The sequence below is a fragment of the Babylonia areolata genome, chromosome 2 (assembly GCF_041734735.1).
Source record: "Babylonia areolata isolate BAREFJ2019XMU chromosome 2, ASM4173473v1, whole genome shotgun sequence".
Classification (NCBI taxonomy): domain Eukaryota; kingdom Metazoa; phylum Mollusca; class Gastropoda; order Neogastropoda; family Buccinidae; genus Babylonia; species Babylonia areolata.
Genome location: NC_134877.1, coordinates 27,348,558 through 27,369,058, shown reverse-complemented (window position 1 = coordinate 27,369,058; position 20,501 = coordinate 27,348,558). Strand labels below are relative to the sequence as shown.

Below are 20,501 nucleotides of genomic sequence, written 5' to 3'. Positions count from 1 at the left end.
CACACACACACACACGCACGCACCCACGCACGCACGTGCACAGAACTCTCCTGACACTTGTGTACACTTACACTCTCGCGCATGCACAAACGCATTCAAAAACACAGACCCACACATACACACAAACACACACATACACGCACGCACAGAGGCTGCCACTGGTTGGCCGCAAGAGGGATGGGAAAAGATCTCTGATGCCAAGAACGTGGCGTCTAGTGTGTTGCTCAGTCTATTGTATTTGGAAAATCACACAGAGACTCTGTTCCGTTTTGAAGAAATTTGCGCAATGTTGGTTTGGAAATGATGCCGATATTTGTTTGATTTGCAAAGCATCGTGCTGTACCTTTCATGTTAGACTTACGGCCGCTCCCTCTCTCTGCTTTTATTTCTTTGAGGCGATCGATGTTGTGATGGCCTTGTACCTGTTCTTTTTGATATTCTTTGACTTTTCTGAGGATTTCCGATTTTCTAGATGTAGGCCGCTCGTTGGTGTTGCGTTACCAGCAAGTCTGTCAGCTCGCTCATTTCCCTTAACACCTGCATGTCCCGGGCAGTATGACCATGTGAGTTTTTTAATCTGAAAGTTGCGCATTGCCTTATGCCACTCTGGGCTTCCCATTCCGTTTTCAATTTTCTGTGTGAGGTTCATTGAGTCGGTTAGAATCATGGCATGTTGGTTTCCGGGCGTATGGATGGACGATAGCCACTGGAGGGCATGTGTCACAGCTTCAACTTCCATCGTTAGGCAGGAGGTTGTGACTTTGTAGGCAGCATTCTCTTCCCTAACTGTTTCTCCATTTTGTTTCGCAGTGAATCCCCAACCGGATTGGTCTTTGGTGACTGAGCCATCTGTGTATATGATGATGTCCTCTTCTTTACTGTTTTCTTCTATGAGTAGCATCACTTCCGCATCAGTTTTGCCCTCTGGCCATTCCCGACAATGTCTTCCTAGAGTGGGTGAAATGGCTGTGTTGAATAGATGGTTGAGGTTTTCGGGGTTTTTCTTCCATTCTTTTGTTTCTTTCAGGTCTTGTAGTCGGTATACTAGCTGGATTGTGTCTTCTGCTTGCCCCATCCATGATCTTCCTCGTCCTAGACGGCTGCCTTTTGGTTCTTTGACTGCGTCATGCAGTGGGTTTTGAGGGTTTTCTAATGCTTTGAAGTAGGTCTTGACCTGTTCTAACTTGTTTCTGGCCTGCACTGAAGGAAGGTCAAGCAGGTATCGCATGGTTTCTGTGGGCGTGTCTTTTGTTGTTCCAAGGATCAGCCTCATTGAACTCTTTCTAATTTTAGGAGGTTGCTTTGAGACGGTGTTGTTAGCCCAAGTCCGTAGTCGATCACACTGAGGACGAGTGATTGGTATAGCAGGAAGAGGTGGCGTTGTTCAATACCTTTGGTTGCCATTGCTTTTAAAACTGAAAGGCCCTTTTTGTATTTGAGAACAGTATTTTCCGTATGTTTTCTGAAGGTCAGCATCCTTTTGAAGTGTATTCCTAGGTAGCGTAGGCATTCAGTTTGCTCGATCTGAATCCATCGAATGACACAGAAGGTGGTGATTTGCTCGCGGTTCTGTTGTTGAGGGTGCACAGCAACGTTTGGGCTTTCGCTGAATTGATGGAAGATCCTGTGTTTTTGCACCATTGAGCAATATTATTTAGTTGTTTCTGGACGGCTTTAGTTCTTTCCTGAGCCTCTTTCGAAGTTTTGAAGACCAGGCCATCATCCACAAGAGTAAGCACCCGAGCTATTCCATTGTTGTTTAAGTCTGCAAGGCCCTTCGTGTAGACATTGCAGAGGACAGAAGAGAGCGGAGACCCTTGTGGCAGTCCCATGGATAGTTTAGAAGGTGCAGACATCCAATCTCCGAGGCGTAGGACGACGGTTCTTTCCTGAAGCGCTGCTGCTATCCATCTTGTCAGTGTCAAACTTACTCCATACCTTAGTAGCAGCTCCATGAGGTGCTCAAACTGTGCTTTATTGTAGGCATCTTCATGGTCGATTGCTACTGCTAGTGTTTCTTCTTTCCTTTGAAATCCTTCATGCACCTCATATGCAAAAGCAGCTGCATTTTCCCATGTGGGCTTGCCTGTTCTGTAACCACCTTGATTTGAAGGGAGAATGTGCCTGTGTTCAAGATCCCTTGCAAGTTTCCTGGCTATCATGCGTTCCATGATCTTTCCAGCAATGTTTTGCATGGTTAGGATCCGGTAGCCGCTTACCTGATGATGGTCCTTTCCTGGTTTTGGTATGGGTTTTAAGAAGCTGTGTGTTCAGTCCTCCGGCACATGTCCATTGTGGAAACTGTTTTGATAGAGATTGAAAAGTTTGCTCCTGTCTTCTTCCGATAGTTCCTTGATGTCCGAGTAGCGAACTTTGTCTGGCCAGGAGCTGATTCTTTCTTGCATTTAGCTATTGCTTCGTTTAGATCATCTATTGTCAAGTCATCATCAGGTCCAGTCTGCATAAGGGTTTGGTTTAACTCCTCAACATATTTCTTTTTCTCATCTAAGTTTCTTTGATCGCTCTGTTGTATGAAACGTTTGAGCAGGGCGGATCCTTTTTCTTCGTTTGTCTTAAGCTTGGTTCCGTCAGTGTCTACCATGTCTGGGGTTGTTGTTGTGCACGTTTTCCCTTCCATGCGACGATAAAATTGCTAGAACTCTGTCAATGTTGAGTCATAACTGAGTGCCTCGCAAAACTGTTTCCACTTGTCATTTCTGGCCTCCTGAGCAATTATTTCAAACTGTTTAGTTTTTTTTCTTTCATTTTTGTTTCAATATCTTTGTCCGGGGATGGTTTTGTTCTTTCTTTTTGCCAAAGTTTGACAGCGCATGTTTTTCTATCCAGGCTCTCTCTGTGTCGGTATTCCACCATGGGGGCTGAATAGTTTGCATCCTGTTCGGTGCCGTTCTTTTGTTTCTTCTGCGTCTTAATTTTTCGATGACGGTTATCTCCTTGGTTTCATACTGAAATGGATCACGCGGTTTCATACAGGGTTTATCTGACAGTTTCTATAGACAAAACTACCGGGAGGTGGTCACTGCCTTGTTGTGGAAGCGTCTGTGCAATCATTTCTGCTCTGAATTTTGGAGATGTTAGAGCGATGTCGATTACACTGTCACTGTCCCCTTGTCTTGTTCCAAGGCGAGTTGGGGATGTGGTTGTTAATGGGCTAAGAAGAATTTCCCCTATCATTCCTTCAAGTGCGAGTCCTTGTGGGTTGGTGTTCCGCTGGTCCCGTAACTTCGATCTTGCATTGAGGTCTCCACAGATAATGACTGAGTCTCCAAGTTCGTTCTCTATTTCCTCTAAAAAGGCCCAATCCTCTTTTGTTGTGCAGGTTCCTGGGTGAACATAGGCATTGATGAGCACGATGCTTTTGTGAATTCCGTCAGGTTTTTCGAGACGCACTCCCACTAGTTCACATGAGTTGCAAACAAAAACCAACAAACAACACCAACAACTGCTACAACAAAAGCACACATTCTCACACACACAAAATTTCACTTTTTCTTCTTCAAGCTGAGTAGCCACCAAGTTGTTTTTTTCTACTTTCACATGGAGGAATGCTGCAGTTTCCCTCGATGGTGAAAAAAAAGGCCTGTTATGAGTTGGAGTGGATGCATGTGGAGCTAGCAGCAAGCTGCCAAGAGTTGCCTGTCGTCCTAGCCAGCCAGGACCAATGCTAACCCCAACACTGTGTCAGGCAATAGACACTACGCCCCCTGAGACATTGGTGTCTTTGATCAGACCCACAGATCACAGTCCAACAGAAAAACAAAACAACAATAACAACACAAACAACAAGAAGAAACATTGTTGGGATTGTTGGATGGGAATGACCTATAACCGATGCCAGGGGGACTCCAGATCTAACAGCCACAGTCAGACTGGGCACCTTTAACAACAACAGGTTCCTTGTCAGTGAGGAATCCCCTGATCCAATGGTTGATTGCTCCTCTGATCCCAATCTGCTGGAGCTTGTGCTGAAGATGACTCTTATCAAAGGCCTTGGCAAGGTCCATGATGAGATTGTCTGTCTTGAGACCTGCTTCCGTGCTATCAGTTTCAGTTTCAGTAGCTCAAGGAGGCATCACTGTGTTCGGACAAATCCATATATGCTACACCACATCTGCCAAGCAGATGCCTGACCAGCAGCGTAACCCAACATGCTTAGTCAGGCCTTGAGAAAAAAAAAAAGAAAAAAAAAGAGATAAATACATAAAAAAAAGAACTACTACTACTAATAATAATATGTATAAGGCGCAAAAACTTGATGAAGTCAACTATAAGTGTAAAAAATAAAATAAAATAAAATGAAATAAATAAATAAATATATAAATAACTAATTAAATAATAATAATAATTTAAAAAGATAATAATAATAAAATAAAATAAATAAATAAGTGAACAAATAATAATAATAATGATAATAATAAAAATAAAATAAATAAATAAATATATAAAGAAGACAACAATGATGATAAATAAGCAACCAATGTTGCTGTGAGCAAAGGATGTTGTTTCTCTCAAGGCGTTTAGTCAAGGATCCACTCACGTGATCCACAACTTAACAGCAGATAAAGGTGAAGGAGCCAGGCCTGTAGTTTGCTGGATCACAGTGGTCTCCCTTCATGAATATAGGGTGACAAAGGCATTTCTCCAGTTCGCTGGCACTTGCCCTGTGTTGACAGGCGATTTGTAGAAAGTGGTGTGGAAGTGCATCACTTCATCTACCACCGCCTTCAGGACACAGGATGTGTTCTCGGAGAAGGTAATCAAATCAAGCACAGAGATGTCCATGTTGGGCATACTGCACTTAGGCTCTGAACTTGTCAGGAGTGTTGGTTGTGCTGGCACCAAAGACTGGTACTGATGGTTCAGGGCTTCAGTTCTGGACTTGGGGTCCATCTTTAGGATACCACTGACTTTCAGTGCAGAGACTCCAGCACTGAACAACTTGTGGTTTTGATGCAAGACCAGAAGCGTTTGTACTTGAAAATAAGGGTGTGTGTGCATATATGTGTGTGCCTGTGTGTGATCGTAAAATGTATGTGTTTGGGGGAGGGGGGAGTGTGTGTGTATGTGTTTGCGTGTGTGTGTGTGTAGTGTGTGCGCACATTGCTTATCTTTTTGTGTATGTATTTTATCATGTTGTGTTATGTCGACAGAATATCATTTTGCTGAACAACTTAATAAACTTATGAGATATTTGCAAGATATTTTCCAACTTCACCCAGTGGATTTTTAATGAACTCACATGTTGTTGTTTTAAATTTCATGTCATGACACATGTGTTGTTTTAAATTTCATGTCATGACAGATTTCTTTGTGTGAAATCAAGGTTGCTCTGAGGAGAGTGCATCAACAAAGCAGCACAGTATGTGTTTGAACAAGTGTTCATATGTGCACGTGTTTTCATACACATAAATGTGGGCTGGTACTGCTTTTGTTTGTGTCCATGAAATGAGACTGATACATACTGATGGAAAGTGCAGTGAGTCCTGCACTAAGCAGGAGAGCAGTGCTCGATGAGGAAGATTTATCACATTTCCCTTGTCAGTCTTTCATTCTGTCATAATACCTTCCTGCCATCAATCTTTCAGCAACTGGTTTGCATACATACATTGCTTTCCTTGACTGTCCAAATCTCTGTGTATGATTTCTGGGAGAGTCTGGGTTTGAATCCTGCTCTCGCCCTTTCTCCTAAGTTTGAGTGGAAAATCCAACTGAGCATCTGGTCATTCAGATGAGATAATAAACCGAGGTCCCATGTGCAGCACGCACTTGGTGCTCTGAAAAAGAACCCATGGCAACGAGAGTGTTGTCCTCTGGCAAAATTCTGTCAAAGAAATCCACTCTGATAGGTACACAAATATATGAATGCACTCTAGACCTGATTAAGCTCATTGGGTTATGCTGCTGGTCAGGCATCTGCCTAGCAGATGTGGTGTCGTGTATAAGGATTTGTCCAAACATAGTGACACCTACTTGAGAAACTGAAACTCATTTATGAAACTAATCAGTTGCTATTAATTTATAGATATAAATATATTTTTTTTTAAACTGAAATATTTTCAAACATTGTTTTCATACCTCTGATTCAGACCCAAGGTAGACCAAACTTTAATCTACCCACATGGTCATCAATTTTACTCTATTTGGGTTCAATCCTCCATCTTTGAGCTTTCAACTCTTAAGATTCAATTTCATTCCAGAACATACAAATATCTTTCTGAGATCAATCAATGCTCATACAGTTTCATAACTGCCCTACCTTGCCAGAGCATGTTCTTAGACATGCTCTGCTGTCTTTTATTTTTGAGATGACATTAGTTTTGAAGGACTATGAATTACATAGTTTTTCACAGATTGTAGAAATCTCTGCAATTATCATGAACACTTTGGGAGGATGGGTGGCAAAACCTACACCATTTTTGGAAGTGCAAGTTTATCTATTTATTTGTTAATAGTTCTTAAGTTCTATTTGTGTATGTTTATGTATCTTAAGTATGGATATGTCTTTACAGAGAATAGGACACAGGGCAAGTCAGAAATACATGGGCTGGTGATTATGGTGACAAAATGCCTCACAGTAATTGACTGTTCAGGTTTCAGAATTTGGCCAAATCCAAATGGTCTGTCAGCCTGTGTGGACACTTTGGTGATTTCTCAACAAAACCAGCACTACAGCCAGAACACAGAGACACCAAAAGGAGACAATACAACCACGATGAACAACCCAACATTAAATGACTCCAACACTTTTGAGTGAATTTCAAATATACTTTATTTGATCCAATGACATGAACAATTAAAACATGCGGCAAAATGCATATCAGTACGGGACAAATGCACATTTCATCAATGCTAAGGAGATGTCATTACAGAATGTAGATATGAACAATGTATTCAGAGCAAATAAAATGACAAATTAAAAGCAAGTTGCAATCACCAACTGCTAAAAATAGTAAAATGCTATCTGAGCATCTAACCTTGCAACAAAACTGTACATGCAAAACTACAGGTAACTTTGCAATAATGCTGTACATGAAATACAGCACTTCATTGAAGCTTGGAGCAAAATGATACATGTAATATGGAACTGTGGACCGTAAGACCCATATTATCACAGTATTGTCTGACTTCAGGGATGACAAAGCACTCACATAAAATGTTAGAACTCATGGTCATAAAATGCAACTAGAAATGTTTGGACATTGCTAAAAATAGTATCCACAAGAAGAGATTATCAAATGAGATTTGCTGGGAATAAATGATGAGTACTTAAAATTGGATATAAAGTCACTCATTTAATTAAAACAGAATTTTTAGTTATGTTTCTGCATGACATCATCATTTAATTTGACTGTACCTTCTTCCATCAGCTGTGTCATTGTTTTAAGGGTGTTTGGGGGAAGGGATTTTTTTCTTTTTAATATAAGGCAGATTAAAGAACTGATGCTTGCTTGCACCTGTGATACAAGATACATACACTCAAACAATAATTTATTTTTTAATCAAGAGATTTTCAAAGCTGCTCCTGGAGGCTAGTTTAGTACTCAGGCAAAGGACCCACCCCCTGGGAAATGCAGATTTTTGTCGTTCTCCTCATAACATGAACCGGGATCAGAAGCAACAAAAACATAGACGGCAGCCAGCATGCAGTGACTGCAAAGCATAGGAAAAATGCAAACTATGAAATAAATACATGCTTCAGTATATGGAGTTAATGAAAAAAATGTACAGTGTTAAGAAAAAAACCCCAACAAAAGTCAAGAGTACAACGTTGTATAAGAACTTGTGAGGAACTTGCATGACCCCTCTCTGTGTCTGTCATCTGCTTTCTCTCTCAGTCATCTTTCTCTGTGAGCCATCTTTCTCTGTAAGTCTTCTTTCTCTACGAGTCAATGTCACTCCCATGGACAATGCTAACTCACATCCTGCACCACCAGAAACACTGCAATGTGTTTGTTAGTTTGTATTTTTTATCTTCTTAAAGTTTAAAACACATTTAATATCTTTGGCAGAGATACAACTGTGAACCGATGGTTTGATACTGAACTCATTCTGATTCTGATAATATCAAATGACACTGTCTGTAAAATATTCTGATTTGTGAGGAGGCATCCTTTTCATCATCCAAATCATCACCGTTTGTGAATGTTTTACCTCTTCATGAAGCAAAACTGATGATAATATATCAGACGATGATATGGATGGAATTTTGTAGGAAAAACAAACAATGTGACCATACCAAAAACATATGAATGTAAACCAAGCAACAAGCCAAAAATTTATGTGGCTTTTTGGTCCAATTCTTTGTAAGGAAGTTATGTGACACAACATTGTGGTTACACAATTTGATTATGGCTGCCTAACACCCACACAGTGCAGCATCATATAAGGAAAAATCAAATGATAAGGCTTGGAACATAAGTGTTGGCACTGGAATCATCACGAAACACCAGGGGCGTAGCTTTCTCTACTGGAGGACCGAAAACCATCACTCCATGTGAGAGATCATCTCAACAGTTAAAAAAAACAACAAAAAAACAACATGCAAAACTTTGTTTCACTTCAGAAAAATATGTCAGTCATTGGAGAATGACAGGTACTTCCCTGGTAAAGAACAACACTGCCACTGCTCTCCCATCAACACTGGATGAGAGCACACGCTCCCATTCTCCTGTGCTCTATCTTCCAACAAACCAGCTGCCAACACATTCAGACACACACTTAACACATCTCGTGCTGTCTCGTTCCCCTTGAAGCAGATGAGCTGGAGCTCACTGTGAGAGGTAGTTGTACTGTCGGTTGACACTGAAACTTGCATCAGAAGTCTTTTTGACATGTCACTGTGAGGATTCCTTTGCACACTGGCACACGTCATGCTGGCACTTCCTGAAGATCTCTTCAGACAGGCAACAGAACAGTGATGAAGCCTCCAGTAAGAATGCATGCACTCAAAGACACACAACTGCAACTCAGGGACACATTTCTTCCGTCTCTTCTGATGCACCGCCACAAGATCCAGAGTGTTTCTGGTGTTCTGGACTTCCCTTATGCCGACAAAACCTATGTGTCACTGGGTGTCTCGCACTGACAAAGCCTTGGTGTCACAGGGGCGCTGCAGACAGCCAGTGTGACACAGTGTGATGTCCACAGCAGGACACACTGACCCCTCCCTCCCTTCTGTCCACTGGGAAAGGCTGAAGACACTGTTCCACTCCTGTGCTCAGTTCTCGTGTGTTCACCTGCTGCTACCTCCATGATGGCTGTCGGGGGGAGGCCTCACCTGGTCACACACACGTCACATATGGCACATAACATGTCACACGTCTCACACACATGACACATCACACATGACACACACATCACATGTCACACACATCACATGTCACACGTCTCTCACACATGAAACATCACACACACACATCACATGTCATACGTCTCTCACACATGAAACATCACACACACACACATCAAATGTCACACGTCTCTCACACATGAAACATCACACACACAAACATCACATGTCACACATGACACACACACACATATCACACATGACACATTATATGTCACACACAGATCACACACACACATGACACATATGTCACACACAAACACATACATGACACATCACATGTCACACACACTCACACACACATGACATGTCAAACATATATCACACACAAACACACATGACATATCACACACATACCACATGCACATCACATGTCACACACATGACACATCACACAAACATCACATGCCACACTCTGAAGGACAAAAAATAAATTTTCAACGACTTTTTCCAGCCCTGGAAATGGTTCTCTTATTTTTTTCCAAAGACTTCCCCTGACTTCCATTACTCTGCATGAACCCTGGATATGGGTTTTTTTTTAGTTTTTTTTTTTTATAGCCTTTCATCCTCCTTTGATGTGATTTGATATGGATATTTACATAGCACCTTTATTTTCTGTGCATTTTCTTTACTCTATTTGAATAACAAACTATGAATTTGAAAGAAATGACAAACTGAAGTAACACTGAACTTTTATGTCATGTTCTAATGAAATGAAAGATCTTTAAATACATTTTCAAGCAATCAAAAAAGGGATCCAAGTGTTGCTCCTTTTGATCTGCACACCGGCCTACCAACTATTCCTCAGGGGGAAAAAAAAAGTCAATTAACATTTTGTTTTCACACCTAAAAAAAAATCAAATAGAATCCAAAAAGAGAGAGATACATAGCACATATCCTCAGTCAGATACGAAACTCTAAGTGTTTTACAAACAGTTATATGCACAACAGGCTGCCTACCTGGGTAGAGCCAACTGACAGCTGCCACTGGGCGCTGATCATTCGTTTCCGATGTCATTCAATCAGGTTTCAGTCACAAACACATACACTCATACAGACATGTATGACCATTTCATTTATTTACCCCACCATGTAGACAGCCATACTCTGTTTTTTTGGGGGGGAGGTGCATGCTGGGTATGTTCTTGTTCCCATAACTGACCGAACGCTGACATGGGTCACAGGATCTTAAATGTGTGCATTTGATCTTCTGCTTGTGTATACACACATAGGGGTTCAGGCACTAGCAGGTCTGCACACGCATGTTGACCTGACAGATCAGAAAATCTCTCCACCCTTCACCCACCATGCGCTGTTACTGAGATTTGAGGCCAGGACCCTCAGATTGAAAAGTCCAACGCTTTAACCACTCGGCTATTTAAGATAAGAATAATCTACTACCTCAAATCAGTGAAATTTGGTCCCCCTGTCACCACGCCTGCCTACACTCCTCGAAACGAACAACGCTGTCCATCATGACTCTGCACAGACCCTGCGACCCACCGTTTTTGGATGAGGACAGTCGCGTCCGCAAGTTCTCCAGACGCTGGATGTAGTCGTCATGGGAGGCAGCGGCCTGGGCGGCTGCCCCTCCCCCATAGCTGTCGGACCCACTGCTGGAGGGATGGCTGCGGTCCAGGTCTCCCATCAGCTGTCTGCAACACCAGCAGTTCCAACTTCGTCATCAACTCACCACCAGTGGCCCAGCTTCCCATTTCAGACAACGATGTAATCGAGAACGCAAAAACTGGGTTTTGTTGGGAACGTTTGCATCAAATATAAAGTGAAGTGTTAAGGGTTTCTTTGTAGAAGTTAAAACAGTGTGTGTGTGTGTGTGTGTGTGCGCGCGTGTGTGGGCAAGCATGCGCATGCGTTTGTGTGTGTGATTTTGTGTGTGTGTGTTTGTGAGTGTGTATGTGTGTGTGTGAGTGCATACAAATATGCATGCCTGAGTGTGTGTGTGTGTTCTTGTGTGCTTTGTGTCTGACTGACATGCTCTTGTGAAGCGCTTTGAGAGCTCTGTGCCATTAATGATGCTAATAATCATTAAAACAATAATAATACTTATCATTACTATCATCATCACCATTGTTCTTTAACCATCATCATCACCTCCGAGCAGCAGAGGAGGCAGGTGAGGTGGACGCTCGGTGCGACGACTGACTGAACTCCTTGGTGGGCGGGGTGAAGAAGTGTCTCCCGGCGTCCCCAGCAGGCAGGGACAGGGCGTGTGGCTGTGGCAGCAGTGCGGGGCTGTCCCCGTTACATAGAGGGCTCCGGCCCTGACGCTGCAGTGTGTGCACGTGGGCCGACGTGGCGCTGTGTGCAGGCTGTCGCTCCGGGTTGTTGGCCGGGGAAAAGCTGGACGGTGTGGCTACATACCCTGCACACACACACACACACACACAGTTGTGTACCTTGTCAATGGACAGAGTCACCCCTCTTTACTGTTAATTAATCCCTTACTCTCCCAGCTTCGTTGTTCTTTCCGCGTGCGTGTGTGCGTGCCTGTTTTTTTTCTCTCGCTGTTGCACCATCATCTACACCATTTCAGTGGCGTTATTCCCAAGCAGCTCAATCATACACAGCCACGCCTGGGTTCGTCTGTTACAGTCCCAGCATCGGCAGTCCACAAAGAATGATCGGTGTTAGGTTGCCAGGAGGCCACACATCAGTGGAGACCCTGCACAGCTGCTGAGTCACTTCAGTGGAGTTCAGTAGTGCCTGTTCTGATTTAACATACTTAGGACACAACCTACTACGCCCCCTACAGACGACAATAATGGGTTTGTCGCGGAGCCACACTGAGTGAGCGTGTGGAGACCGACACCACACCCATCCAACAACAGTCCCCCACGAATCCACCGACACTGAAGACCTTGACAAGACTCACCCAAAGCGTGGCAGTGGAGGGGTATCAAAACTGAGGTCACCATGAGAGCAGAGCATGAAAGGCCACACAATTTGGGACTTTTTTTACATTGATGCGTGGGTGTGTCTGTGTGTGTTGAGTGAATGAGTATGTGCGTACCATACTTAGGACACCACCTACTATGCCCCCAACTGATGACAGTAAGTGTATAGTCACAGAGCCAGAGTGAGCGTTCCCCCCCCACACCTCCACCCCTGGAGTAGAGACCACCACCATGTTCTTTCAACGACAGTCCCTCATGAACAGGCTGACACTGAAGACCTTGACGTGACTCACCCCAAGCAATGTTGTGTGGCATTACCCACTTCACAGTTCCTCATCAGTACCAGTTCATTTTTTCCTCTTTTGTTGTTGTTTTTTTTGAAGAGTCCAAAACGCCATTGGCCCATTCAAAGACCTGCTAACCACAGTGAAGGAACGCAAGCTCCGCTGGTATGGACACGTCACACGATCAGACGGCCTAGCCAAGACCATCCTGCAGGGTACCGTACAAGGAAGGAGGAAGAGAGGCAGACAGAGAAAGCGGTGGGGGGACAACATCAAAGAGTGGACGGGCCTGCCATTTGCCACAACTCAAAGGGCCGCTGGGGACCGAGGCAGGTGGCGCGAGCTGACCAGGCAGTCATCCATGGTGCCCCAACGACCCACCCACGGGTCAAGGGATAGATGAGATGAGAGATGAGAGTTTTTTTTCAGGCAAAAGGTTTACATATACAAATATAATTTGTACATTATGAAGCCAAATCACAACAATACTCTGAATATTGACAATTCCACATCAAAGTAATATAGGCAGAACAATAAAAGTCCATGTGATACAATAAACCTCAGTGGAATACTAGCCTACTTATGGGTCCCATTTCTGCACAAATCTGTTACATTCCAAAGTTATTTTACAAACACATTTGTTGACTTCAAACACTATCAGTTCTTTGAAATACCACTGTACCCCCAAAACTGGTGACTAATAATGCAACAATAAAGCTGGCAGTTTAAAGTTATCAGAGGAGTTTTTTTTTTCTTTTTTTTTTTCAACAATCAGATGTTTTATGAAGGAGAGTGAGAAACATTAGAAAAAAATCTGTGAATGTGGCAACAGGCTGAACAGTTAAAAAACCACTTTTGGATGATAGTACTTCAATTAAACTTTGGAGAAAAAAAAAAAGAATGATGCCATCTCAGACATTCCACACAAAAAAGGTGCACAGTACCAGCAATAATCACAGGACTTTCCTGGCTGGGATAAATTCTGCCAAAATTCTACTCCACCCACAACAGTGGAGGAGGCGGCGGGTTGGTGTTGTTGAGAGGGCCAGGAGTAGAGGGCCCAGAGTGTCAGCCCAATCGAGCTATATAATTATGTGACCTGGTTGGAGACATAATTTGACAAAAAACAAGAATGCCAGAGAATCGACAGACAGACAGAAAATATGAAAAAACTTAGCCGTATGAAGAGCACAGGAACAGGAGTCATGACGGCTGCCGGAAAAAGAGAGCGCTAGCCAGCGGGACAAAGGGGAGGTTACCTACTTCCTGGAGGTTATTGGCCGTAGTTACTTTCATTTTCTCCATATAGGCGGATAGTAGTTTGCACAGGACAGGAATGTCAGACCCCTGCCGGAGTCTGCACTAGTTGGGTCACAGTTAAGTATGTGTAATTAAATGAACAGTCATTAAAGATGGTGACCTACTGTATCCTAAATTAACAATAAGCATGACAGGAACACAAAACCAATACTTGTACTCTGACTGACGCTGAAGGCACCCACCAGCTCTCACCATAAATACCTGCCAACGTACAAAATCTGCCAGTTCAACTGACACAGTTGTGTACACTTCTATTGTTGCTGTACTGATTCAAACTGTGAGGCATTTATGTATTTTGTAGTTCATCAGATGAAATCCTTTCCATGATGTACCATTCTGTCGGTAGAGAAACTGTTGTTAGTGTTTTTCTGTAATATTTACAGACTTTCTGTTCTCTTTGCTTTGCTCATTGTTTTTCAAGTGTCTAAAAGCATGTTCCAATGTTCCTATATGCATCAATGTACTGTTTTTATACCCGCAATAATAGTTATGACAGCATAGCAGAGTAGTTAAAGCACTGGATTTTCAATCTGAGGGTCCTGGGTTCGAATCTTGGTAATGGCGCCTGGTAGGTAAAGGGTGGAGATTTTTCCAATCTCCCAGGTCAACATATGTGCAGGCCTGCTAGTGCCTGAATCCCCTTCGTGTGTATATGCATGCAGAAGATCAAATACGCATGTTAAAGATCCTGTAACCCATGTCAGTGTTCAATGGGTTATGGAGACACAAAAATACCCAGCATGCATGAACCATGACAGAGTCATCGGCAAGTCGATGTTGGTCGTGTAACGGAAAGAAGAAGAAGAACATAAAAATACTCAATCTACAATGTACAGCAAAAAAGAAAGAAAAAAAAAAAAAACGAAAAAGAAAAGGAAAGCGAAGTGGAACACACCATAGTGCCGGCTGACTTGACCGCTGACCACTGGTGACCCAACTCGCATGGCTCTCTTCCACTTTCTGACTAGGTACTTCATCCTGTTCACAAACATAAACAGCTTCTTTAGCGTTATACAGCAGATTGCTGAATCACTTTTCAGAATGACTGTGTAACAAGCAACAATGAACTGCACATGTGGACACACACATACATGTTAGGTTGTAGATTCCACTGTTCTACTTTATCCTTTCTCTGTATATCCCCCTTTAAACACCCTCCTGTCCCCCAGCCCCACCTCCCACACACAAGTTTCAAGTTTTAATTATCCTTTCACTCCTACTGGAGTATGGAGGATTACTGCAAAATAATCTTTTCATGCCCAGAACAAACATTTCCAAATACGCAACAATGTCACATTAAAGTTGAGAAAACACAAATGTCTTTTAACTCCAAAAGTATAGCTAGACAACATTTGCAAATCTAATCATCTTACTTACAGCTAAAATGACTTTTTTGCCTCCTTTCAGCATATTACAAAAATTAAAAACCGATTTTGGAGACAAATATTTTTTAGGAACATATCTATTTCGTAACTGATCATAAGTGGGACATTCCATTATAAAATGAAACATTCCATTATAAAATGAAACTCATCCCCAATCACAGACATGTTACAAACCTTACAAAGTCGTAACTCTCGTGGTATGCCTTTGTGTCTCCCTGTTTCTATTTCCAGCTTATGATTACTACTTCGAAATCTGAAGTAGCTGATAACGTAATTATCTCTCAAAGCAATGTTGTCATTCTTGCAGAAAGATTCCCTCTCCAAAAAGAATTGAGCATCCTAAACAGTCATGCCCTGCTTCTATTAAAACCTGTCTGTACATAACGTACACATGCATGTCTAATATCCCTCAAAGAGAAAAGACAAAGTAAAGAAAGAAAACACAGAAAAGTCTGCTAAATGACTTCACAGAATGACTAGATAATAACTCATTAGCAATGCACACAATACAATATCACTTCATCAATCTGTCACAAGGGAAATTCTTGTGCCTGCTTAGACAGACATCAAGAATAACATCAAAAGTAATGATAACAACTTGAAAGAAAAACAACAACATGCATTTGAAAAAGAAAAAAAAAGAAAAAAAAGGAAAAAGAACAGTATAAAACTCTTATCTATTATGACATGCTCACACTCACAAACACACACACACGCAGAGTATGCACTGTGTAGTTCTCCAGGTTTTTCCCCCACAGCAGCTGTGGTATAGAGTTTATGACAAAAGACCAATCCGTACGCTCTGAGACATCCTTCAAACAGAAACTGAAACCGTGCAGCAGAAACGTTACCTGAAAATGGCCACCACCATGCGGGCTGCACTGCGGAAGATGGTGTACAAGCGACGGTGGCGTCGCCTGAGAGCCAAGTCCAAGGTGGATGAGGGCTGTCCTCCCATGGTGGCGATGATGGCCAGGGTCTCCTGCTCCGAGTCCTGGTAGCCCCCCAGCAACAGCAGCAGGTACTTCTTCTGGTACACCAGCGCCTTGCGGAAACTCTCTGCCCGGAGGTACTTGCCATACAGACGCTGCATCTGCACACAGGTGGTTGGAGAAAAAAACCCACTTTTATGTCAACTTTGATGAACTCGCCCTGTGCAGTCAAGGGTACACGGGAGACCATCGTTATGAGAAGGTGGTGGAAATGGATTGGACGTGTCATGTGAAGAGAGCCGACTACAGTTCTGCATCCAAATCATTACCTTATCTCAATCATAGCACTGACTTCAGTTCTGCATCCAAATCATTACCTATCTCAATCATAGCACTGACTTCAGTTCTGCATCCAAATCATTACCTTATCTCAATCACAGCACTGACTTCAGTTCTGCATCCAAATCATTACCTTATCTCAATCATAGCACTGACTCCAATTCTGCATCCAAATCACTACCTTATCTCAATCATAGCACTGACTTCAGTTTTGCATCCAAATCATTACCTTATCTCAATCATAGCACTGACTACAGTTCTGCATCCAAATCATTACCTTATCTCAATCACAGCACTGACTTCAGTTCTGCATCCGAATCATTACCTTATCTCAATCATAGCACTGACTCCAATTCTGCATCCAAATCACTACCTTATCTCAATCATAGCACTGACTTCAGTTTTGCATCCAAATTATTACCTTATCTCAATCATAACACTGACTACAGTTCTGCATCCAAATCATTACCTTATCTCAATCATAACACTGACTCCAATTCTGCATCCAAATCATTACCTTATCTCAATCACAGCACTGACTTCAGTTCTGCATCCAAATCATTACCTTATCTCAATCATAGCACTGACTCCAATTCTGCATCCAAATCACTACCTTATCTCAATCATAGCACTGACTTCAGTTTTGCATCCAAATCATTACCTTATCTCAATCATAGCACTGACTACAGTTCTGCATCCAAATCATTACCTTATCTCAATCATAACACTGACTCCAATTCTGCATCCAAATCATTACCTTATCTCAATCATAGCACTGACTTCAGTTCTGCATCCAAATCATTACCTTATCTCAATCATAGCACTGACTTCAGTTTTGCATCCAAATCATTACCTTATCTCAATCATAGCACTGACTACAATTCTGCATCCAAATCATCTCCATATCTCCATCATAGCACGGACTACAATTCTGCATTCAAATCATCTCCATATCTCCATCATAGCACTGACTACAATTCTGCATCCAAATCATCTCCATCATAGCACTGACAACAATTCTGCACCTAAATCATCTCCATATCTCCATCATAGCATTGACTACAATTCTACACCTAAATCATCTCCATCATAGCACTGACTACAATTCTGTACCTAAATCATCTCCATATCTCCATCATAGCACTGACTACAATTCTGTACCTAAATCATCTCCATATCTCCATCATAGCACTGACTACAATTCTGCACCTAAATCATCTCCACATCTCCATCATAGCACGCACTATAAAGCTGAATCCAAAACATCATTACCTTATCTCGATCAGCTTCCACCATGAAGCCCTCAGAGTTGAAGTGTCCACGGAATGACCTCAGCTCTTTCTTCAGGTGGTCAATCTCGTGCTCGGCAGAGTCCAGCGCCATCTGCAGCTTGAGCCGCTCGCTGGCCCACACTGTGCGCTCGAACATCACCTCATCATCGGATGCACCGACGTCCGACACATACTGAGGCATGGTTCCCTGCAAGGCAAGGCCACAAGTTTTTTTCTTGGAACCACTGATGGCACTGGAGCATTATACGCATTAGTTTGGTTTTTTTACACACATCATACAAACACTGTTTACAACCAATTCTTCTATTTTCCCTGCATTGCTGAACATCATCCTGACACTTGTTTTTGAAAATGTTTACACATGCACATAAACATAACTAGACACTGATCAACCCCCACCCCCACCCACCCACACCCTCCCAAATGTCTACAGAAATGCACAGACTTGAAACAGTTACAATGCCTTTTATTAGCAAAGAAAGGGTTCAGAAAAACGCCAAACACACCAGAAATCTGAGATCTCAGTCAGCAAATTCAATTCCATCACTCAGTTTTTACAAAGGTTACAAACCCACAGCTACTTTCGATTCCCGCCTGTCAGAGTCTGCTCCAGCAGGTCACAGCACAGTATGTGTGGGAAAAAAAAAAAGGTTGAAGGTCCCACAGCCTTTTATGGCCATTGGGCAGCAATGTCACATCCACTGTGTCTAGATTCAGCACAGGAAGATGGGCTCAAGCCTTTTATGGCCATTGGGAAGCAATGTCACATCCACTGTGTCTAAATTCAGCATAGGAAGATGGGGCTTAAATCTTTTACGGCCACTGGGCAGCAATTTCACATCCACTGTGTCTACATTCAGCATAGGAAGATGGGGCTTAAATCACATCCACTGTGTCTAAATTCAGCATAGGAAGATGGGGCTTAAATCTTTTACGGCCACTGGGCAGCAATTTCACATCCACTGTGTCTAGATTCAGCATTGGAAGATGGGGCTCAAGCCTTTTATGGCCATTGGGAAGCAATGTCACATCCACTGTGTCTAAATTCAGTATAGGAAGATGGGGCTTAAATCTTTTACGGCCACTGGGCAGCAATTTCACATCCACTGTGTCTATATTCAGCATAGGAAGATGGGGCTTAAATCTTTTACGGCCAGTGGGCAGCAATTTCACATCCACTGTGTCTAGATTCAGCATTGGAAGATGGGGCTCAAGCCTTTTATGGCCACTGGGAAGCAATGTCACATCCACGGTCTATATTCAGCATAGGAAGATGGGGCTCTAGCCTTTTATGGCCACTGGGCAGCTATTTCACATCCACTGTGTCTAGATTCAGCAAAGGAATAAGGGGCTCAAGTCTCTCCACCTGATGTCAGGTTCCAATTCACACCTGGGTGGAGCGAGGGAAAAACTGGAGTTAAGTGCCTGTCCCGCGGACACAACACTGTGCCGACCCAGATCACTGGCGAACAACGCATCAGAAGTCCAACACCAAATTCTCCCACCGCTCCTCTCTCTTACACATTTCATCAAGTGCTGCAGCCCTCGGGACAAGGTGGCCTCCAGCGACCACCCCCACGCCGACTGTCCTAAGAACCTCTTGGCTGAGAGAGTGGGGATGTTGTAACTTGCGCAAGACTCTCTCCACCATAATCAAGTTCCAGCCCAGACAGCAGGGAACAGCTGCTGCCTCCTCGGCTGTTGTGACGGGTCCCAGTGGGACATGACAGACTGTCCTGTTTGTCCAGTATCACAACATATTAGTGAACAGACGTACAATCAGTGAACACCACAACAGACTGTCCTGTTTGTCCAGTATCACTATTAGTGAACAGACGTACAATCAGTGAACACAACAGACTGTCCTGTTTGTCCAGTATCACTATTAGAGAACAGACGTACAATGGATCAACACCACACCAACAGACTGTCCTATCTGTCCAGTATCACTGTTAGAGAACAGACGAACAATGGATCAACACCACACCAACAGACTGTCCTATCTGTCCAGTATCACTGTTGGAGAACAGACGTACAATGGATCAACACCACACCAACAGACTGTCCTATCTGTCCAGTATCACTGTTAGAGAACAGACGAACAATGGATCAACACCACACCAACAGACTGTCCTATCTGTCCAGTATCACTGTTAGAGAACAGACGTAAAATGGATCAACACCACACCAACAGACTGTCCTATCTGTCCAGTATCACTGTTACAGAACAGACGAACGATGGATCAACACCACACCAACAGACTGTCCCACACACCTGGTGTCCAGTGGAGAGGTGGACGCTCCTGGCGCTACGAGGGGTGCGGGGGGTGCGGCGGTTATCCTCGTCCTCCAGCAGGGACAGCTGGCGGCGCAGCTCCTGTTTCTCCGACTGCAGCTGGTGCACCGTGCTCTGCAGCTCCTCCACCTCCTGGGTCAGGGTCCTCACACTGTTGTCACCCTCCTCCTGCCAACGCACACACACACACACACACACGCACGCACGCGCACACACACAACCATTAAAAAAAGTCTAAGGAAATAAACACTTTAAAATCTATTCACACACACAAACATAACAGTTAACTCACTCCAGACGCAAGGCCCCCGATCGAGACCCTACTGTTCACAACTGTTTCAGACGAAGGGTCCCGATCGGAGTCTCAG

At 43.2% G+C, this 20,501-nt stretch overlaps 1 protein-coding gene across 1 annotated transcript in view; it reads right to left on the bottom strand.

The window, feature by feature from the left end:
• Positions 1-6,778: 6,778 nt before the first annotated feature.
• Positions 6,779-20,501, bottom strand: part of LOC143299932 (uncharacterized) — a 197,074-nt gene continuing 183,351 nt past the window's right edge. Inside the window, 7 exon segments of the mRNA XM_076613478.1 lie at positions 6,779-9,298; positions 10,874-11,025; positions 11,483-11,753; positions 14,785-14,867; positions 16,126-16,367; positions 17,818-18,024; positions 20,113-20,301. Of these exon segments, the coding sequence (XP_076469593.1) occupies positions 9,264-9,298; positions 10,874-11,025; positions 11,483-11,753; positions 14,785-14,867; positions 16,126-16,367; positions 17,818-18,024; positions 20,113-20,301 (1,179 nt within the window). The 3' untranslated portion in view covers positions 6,779-9,263.